This window comes from Nannospalax galili, unplaced genomic scaffold (genome assembly GCF_000622305.1).
Source record: "Nannospalax galili isolate Female #2095 unplaced genomic scaffold, S.galili_v1.0 scaffold563, whole genome shotgun sequence".
NCBI lineage: Eukaryota > Metazoa > Chordata > Mammalia > Rodentia > Spalacidae > Nannospalax > Nannospalax galili.
Genome location: NW_008350459.1, coordinates 1,884,753 through 1,891,985, shown reverse-complemented (window position 1 = coordinate 1,891,985; position 7,233 = coordinate 1,884,753). Strand labels below are relative to the sequence as shown.

General features: G+C 40.6%; 1 protein-coding gene across 1 annotated transcript in view; it reads left to right on the top strand.

Moving 5' to 3' along the window:
- Positions 1-307: 307 nt before the first annotated feature.
- LOC103745759 (nesprin-1-like) overlaps positions 308-7,233 on the top strand; it is a gene marked incomplete in the record, with an annotated part of 95,465 nt that continues 88,539 nt past the window's right edge. The window contains 5 exon segments of the mRNA XM_029570753.1: positions 308-1,253; positions 1,648-1,852; positions 3,753-3,935; positions 4,515-4,661; positions 6,070-6,224. Of these exon segments, the coding sequence (XP_029426613.1) occupies positions 3,924-3,935; positions 4,515-4,661; positions 6,070-6,224 (314 nt within the window).

Genomic DNA, 7,233 nt, shown 5'->3' with positions numbered 1-7,233 from the left:
CCTCATTTTATAACGTGCAGGATTTTCAAATATAATATATTCTGCATTTAATATCTGAAATGTTTCTCAAGATAGAAAAGAATTAAGGGACTTTTCCTTGAATAATATTAGGGCAACCAGGTATTGGTTTGAACAAGTACTGGATTTTTGTAGCCTACTTCACCTTTACTGAGAACTGAAGCTATCATTTTAGCATGATTTCTGGAGTAGGAGGGGCTGCAGGGAGTTGAAGCAGGGTGGTTGAAGCCATTATGTGTCTTGGGGTCATTTGAAACTCATGATTCTCTTGCTTCTTCTGCCCCTCCATTCCTGGGATTATAGGTGTGTGACTGCCCCTGGTCCAGAGAAACATCTTTCTTCTAGTTTCCTCACTGGTCCTAGGTAGAAGACTTCAAACAGCTTATCTAATAAGTAGTCTTTGTTTTAAGAAACCGAGATGTATGCAATGCATTATTATCAATCATAGTGACCGTTCTGTGCATGGTATCATGACAGCAAATTCTTCTAGCCTAGCTGAAACTAGTCAACTAGGATCTGCATCTCATCTCTTCCTTATCCAACCCTCCACCCAGCTCTAGTAACCACCATTCCCCTCTATATCTATGAAATAGAAATTGTTAAGTATGTGAGGTGAGGATGTGTTAATACAAACAGAAATGAAAATCTTTGAACAATTATCCCCAAATTATTACCTTACAGATATATGCAGATTTATTTGCACAGAGATAGAACTTAGAGACAGTACTCAGAAAAGCTGTGATTTAGTTCTTACTCATTAGAAGTTAGTGGGAGAGACATTCCAGATATTTTATAGCACGGAGACCTGGGTTTTGTGTTTGAGCATCAAAAAGTACCACAATATGGAAGCTACGACCAGTTCCACTGCTGTAACATCCTCCTTAGGCCTAGGCAAAGAATCCAGATGTTAGAACAAGAAGACTCGATTGCTACAACTCTTCCCACAGTCATAAGTACAAAATTATAAGACAGAATCATTATCCTTTGTAAAAGTTTATAAAGTAGGATAGCAACATGCATGTCCATAACTAATTTATTTTAAACTTGTTCATTAGCACTTAGTTTCTGGTGTATCATCTGTGGGACTCTTTCTTTGGACAGACTCTTCATGATGATCTGGAGAAGCAGGAAGGGAGCTTGCAGAAATTTGGCTCTATTACCAATCAACTAGTAAAAGAGTGTCACCCACCTGTGATGGAAACTCTCAACAGCACACTGCAGGAAGTGAATATGAGGTATGAAGCATGCTAACGTCACACCTCATTAGAAATACAGTGTAATCAAAACTTTCTGAATTTGATTGAGTTCTATGTATTATACTCCATTAATGCTTTGAATTTTTTATAAAATGAATTAAATCAAGGTACATAGAAAGAAGAGTCAAAATACGTAGAAGACTTTTAAGAGGCATTAGAACTGTCCTACACCCAAAGGCTCACCTCATCTCCAGAGTCGACCCTTGAAATACAAAAGTGTAACATGTTACTCTTTATTATGTTAAGTAGACATGAGTCGTGGCTTTGCTATTTCCATGTTCACATGAACTAGGATCATGAAAAATACAATAGTAAATAATAGCATTTGGTGAGAGATGATAATCTGCCCCTGAGTGTTGGCTATTACTTCCAGATGGAATAACTTGTTGGAAGAGATTGCTGAGCAGCTGCACTCCAGCAAGGCCCTCCTTCAGCTCTGGCAGAGATACAAGGACTACTCCAAACAGTGCGCCTCTGCGGTCCGGCAGCAGGAAGAATGAACCAACGCTCTGCTAAAAGCAGCCACTAACAAGGACATCGCTGATGAGGAAGTCACCACGTGGATTCAGGATTGCAACGTACATTCAGGAATTGTTTGATTTCCCCATCTCAATGTCCTTCAATTTCACAAGTACAGCAGGGCAAATGTAGATGTATGTAAGCTTAGATGTCTCAATATGTGAGGCAGTTATCCAAAAGTTATTGCCCTATGAATTAAAGAGCCTGCTGGCTTTACAGAGCCTAATTGTACATGTTGAAAATTTATGAGGTCCTTTTCCATTATTTCGTTTCTTAGATGAGTTGTTATCCCATTTTTTTCCCCTCATGGGATATGATCCGGAAAAACATAGGCTATTTGTTTACACTGAGATAGTTAACATACAAAGTGACCACATGAGGAATCACATCCAGTGTTAAAGACATCATCCACTTTGGTTTGCTATCTGCTGGGTATGCATCGAGACAATAATTTCATTTCGGAATTTAACAGCAGAAAGAAGTCTGTCTCCATTTACTGGTTTCTTCTTTTTAGTAGCCATTAAATACTTCTCTTTTCCACTATAGCTGCCAATAACCTACTTAAGCTTTCAAGAAAGTCTCTTCTCTTCCACCCATGAATCTTCTTATTTGTCCTTATTTATCTTTATTTTAATGATCTTTATTACAAAGATCTTTTAAAATCTTTCCAAATTACCTTATTAAATTGGGCAAGTTATAAGACTACATAAGTAAAGGTAGTATCCATCTCCACCATAAATAATGACTTTACAGCCACAGATTAATATGTATAATAAAGATGGTCACTTTTGTCTGCATTATTCACCCTTACAAGATCTGTCGTTTTCCGCAGTCCTGAATTGAGGTATACCTTGCCTGTTGTTCACGTCAATGTTTAAGGAGCATTTGTTCTTTGTTAAAAGTCACTATCCAGGCATCGCAAGAACTGCACTCTCCACTCTGCCCAAGTAGGAAAGCCGGCAGGAAGGAATAGGGATTCTTTGTCATCAGAACAGGAAGCAGAAACAAGGAATTCCCACTGGCTTGCAGATTTGAGCACATAGGAATATTTCACACACACACACACACACACAAAAAAACATACACACACACACACAAAAAAAATAACATAGGCAAGAGATGCCATGGAAGCAAATGGAGGTGGGGGCAGCTCTTAGTCCTGCTCACCTGAACCATCACTCCATCTACACCTCACTGACGCAGAGCCCTGTTGGAATTCTAATCATGTGACCATGCATAGTGAAGATACCGTTGATAAATGAGTTCTCAGCACCTACATTAAAAATAAGTAGGAAAGGTAAAGGTAGCACTGTGACTTCAGTTGGATATCATTTACGAACATGAAGCAAGAAAAACCTTGCAGAGAGGTTTCAGGTCTCTGCCTCTACTTGAGGATTCGGGGTTGTTTCTTTCATTTCTCTCTCTCTCTCTCTCTCTCCCCCTTTTCTCTTTCCTTCTATTTTCCCTTCCTCCCTTCCTCCTTCCTTCCCTCCCTCCCTCCCTCCCTCTCCCATCTTTTTCTTCTTTGTGTACTTTTTTTTTGCATTTCTCTAAGGTCCTATAATGTGGTTATGTGACTTGTATTATCAGAAGAGTACACTTTCATTTTTTTTCCTGGTACTACTTTGTGTATGCTGGGCAAGTGCTCTACCACTAAACTGCATCCCTAGCATAATTACAAGAGCATTTGTGTGTGTGTGTGTGTGTGTGTGTGTGTGTGTGTGTGTGTATACATATGTATGTGTGGCATATAATATGTATAGTTAAGCTGTTAATACATAGTTTAGATTTTTAAAAATTGTAATTAGGCCTTGATCATTTTTTGGCAGGTGCAGGTATTTAGTGTAATAATTCCACGAACATTGCCTCTTTCTGGGTGTGTGGCCTTTGCCAATTGCTGATGGCATTAAGGAGTACACTTAACATGTTTCACAACAAGCATATTTTCTTCTCCTTCAGGACCTCCTCAAAGGACTGGGGACAGTTAAGGATTCCCTTTTTGTTCTCCATGAGCTGGGAGAGCAACTCAAGCAACAAGTGGATGCTTCAGCAACTGCTGCCATTCAGTCCGATCAGCTCTGCTTAAGCCAGCACTTGTGCGACCTAGAGCAGGCACTTTGCAAACAGCAGATGGTGTTGCAGGTACAGAGCTTGTGCTGAGTGTGTGTTATAATCTGGGTGTTTTATGTCTGGGCAAAAACGCAGGAAGCTCATTCTGATCACTGAGGCAATGTTTTCTGTAACACCATAGCATCGAAGAAAATAATGAAACTTAGAAGTTATGCTGGGGTCAGGGAACAGCAGCAGTTTTGTCCTGTTCTCTACAGCATAATTTTAAAAATGGTTTAGTTTAGTGGGGCAGCCCCTAATTCATACCTGTCTTCCTATGACACCAAATTAATAAACACTAAGTGATTTCAATGGGAATAGTCATGTCTATTCAGTAGCTCTGAGCAAGAACCAAAATATTTATGGCAAACATGGTTCATAATGTATTTAAATAGAAACTTTAATTGGTTATAAGCTCTACATAGAAGTAAAGAAACCATCTTAGAAAGCCTAGATACATGAAGAGAAGAAAGATACGATGATAGCCTTGATTTTAGGAGTAAAATAAGGAAAGCACTGAATAGATTTGTGTACTTTGAATAACTTTCATAAAAATGCCAATGTATTTTTTTAAATGCCATTTTGTGTGTGTGTGTGTGTGTGGAAATAAAGGCTGGAGTTGTTGACTACGAAACCTTTGCCAAGAGTTTAGAAGCTCTAGAAGCCTGGATCGTGGAAGCTGAGGAGATCCTCCAAGGGCAGGACCCCACTCACTCATCTGATCTCTCCACCATCCAGGAAAGGATGGAAGAGCTGAAGGTAAGTGTGTTCAAATCTTCCGTCTAGGTTCCTTACCTAGATGAGAGAGAGAAACACTGCTAACATAGACTTCCTCTGAGAGCCCAGTGAAAGTCCTCCCAGGTTTCCCTTCCTGCACCTCTGAATGGAAAGAGCTATATGTTCATGATGGATACCAGCCAGCTGTCCATCTGTGATCAGAGCCCCATCAGAACCAGTCCTAGAGACCAGAGTCCTGTCAGAGCCAGTCCTAGAGACCGGAGTCCCATCAGAGCCAGTCCTAGAGACCAGAGTCCCATCAGAGCCAGTCCTAGAGACCAGAGTCCCATCAGAGCCAGTCCTAGAGACCGGAGTCCCATCAGAACCAGTCCTAGAGACCACCTCACCCCTCTTTTCCACCTCCAGTCCCATCCTTTATAGCTTTTGAGCCTTTTCCAGTGCATGGAAAGAAAACATGCACAGAGCCAAAGTGTGCTAACATGTTCCCCTTCCTGCAGCTCTTTCCTAGATGGAGATGAGAAAGCCCATGGGAAAAACTGACTTTTGCTTTGTTTGAAGGAAAGAAAGAGATCTGGAAAGTATAGCCTGTTGCTTGGTTGGGACTCCCCAACTCTGGGGATAGGCGTCAAGGACAGAAAAGTGAAGCCCTTAAGGTGGTGTGTGGTCTTTTCAAAGTTCAGGCAAAACTGTGTTCTACCCAGCAAGAGTGCAACAGCTTCTCTTTACCTGGCTCTACCCTGTACAGCTGGGCAGCTTCAACTTACTGAGTTCCTGTTCCACCATGTCTTTATTTATTTATTTATTTATTATTTTTTTTTTTTGTCTTTTTGAAACAGGGTCTCCCTGTAGCCCCAGCTGTCCTGGAACTCACTATGTAGCCCAGGCTGGCCTTGAATTCACAGAGATCCGCCTGCCTCTGCCTCCCGAGTGCTGGCATCATGTCTTAATTTTTAAGGAAGGAATTACAGCAGAACTTATGGAATTTGTTTTGAGGATAAAATGAATGATTTGTTTTGAGGATAAAATTAATGATTTGTTTTGAGGATAAAATGAATGATTCCTTGTAAACCTGTTATAATAATGTTTATTCACGCCAAGTACTATATTCTACTATATTATTATTGAATAATAAAGAGCCAGATTAGCAAACATAAATTAACTATAATGAGTTTGCAATGATCTTGTTCAGTCATCAGCATGATTTTTAGCCTTTATCAGTTCTACAGAGAGTAAATAAATCGTATAAATGAGCAACACATATAACCTACAACCATCAAAGGATAAGGAGCAGCCTTAACTGGACAAGCTGAGCCAGAGATCTGGTCAGCTGCTCCTTTGGAGATTGTGTGTGGCCAGCAGGTGCCGGCCGGGCAGCTCAAACCCAGCTTCTTCCTGGAATCAGACACTTGCTTCTCAATCTCACTTGCAGGGACAGATGTTAAAGTTCAGCAGCATGGCTCCAGATTTAGACCGTCTCAATGAGCTGGGGTACAGGTTACCTCTGAGTGACAAGGAAATCAAGAGGATGCAGAACCTGAACCGACACTGGTCTCTGATCTCCTCTCAGACTACAGAAAGATTCAGGTAATTGGAGTGACGTTTTGGTCACTCCAGTTGTTTTGGTGTGTTTGTGCTGCTGTGACCGAACACCACAGATTGGGAGATGTAGAGAGAAATATATTTCTTGAAGGCTCGGGATGTAGTTCAGTTGATAGACTGCTTGCCTAGCAGGAATGAAGCCCTGGTTTCAGTCCCTAATTCTCTAGTTCCACATAAACTGGGTGTGGTGGTGAACACCTGTTATCCCAACCCTTAGGAGATAGAGGCAGGAGGATCAGATAGTTAAGGTCAGTCTGTTACAAGGTCAGTTCAAGGCCAGCCTGGAATGTATGAGACACTTTCTCAAAAATACAAAACAGCAACAAACAAAAACAAACAAATAAGAAGTATTTTGTCTAATAGCCCTGGAGTCTGGGAAGTCCATGATTAAGGTACCAAGAGGTTTGGTTGTCTAGTGAGGTCGCTGTCTGCTGCCAAGATGGCTCCTCCTTGCTCCACTCTCCTTCAGAGGCAAGAAACTGTGCCTTTAGGAGAAGAAAGTCAATGCTCAAGAGAGCTGGAAGAGCCTCAGGGCTAGGTCAACTTTTGAAGAGCTAAGGAAGAGCCTCAGGGCTAGGTCAACTTTTGAAGAGCTAAGGAAGAGCCTCAGGGCTAGGTCAACTTTTGAAGCCCCTGCCTTGGAATACCAACACACTGATCATTAAGTTTTAAAATGAGAATTTTAAAATTCTCAGGGGGCACAATTCAAAACACAGAACTAATATAAAAGGGAATATGAATTCATGGTTTACATATATTTACAAATTCTAGACCTTTCCAGTAATATTGTCAAAATTTAAACTAAAGTTGAAAACTGAAATTTTAGATTCCTATGTTTAACATATTAAATCATTTTTCAGTTATAAAAATTCTTTTAAGTCAAGGGCTGGAGAGATGCCTTACTGAGTAAGAGAACTTTCTGCTCTTCTAGAGAACCTGAGTTCAGTTCCCAGCACCCATGTTAGCTGGCTCACAAATTCCTTATAACTCCAGC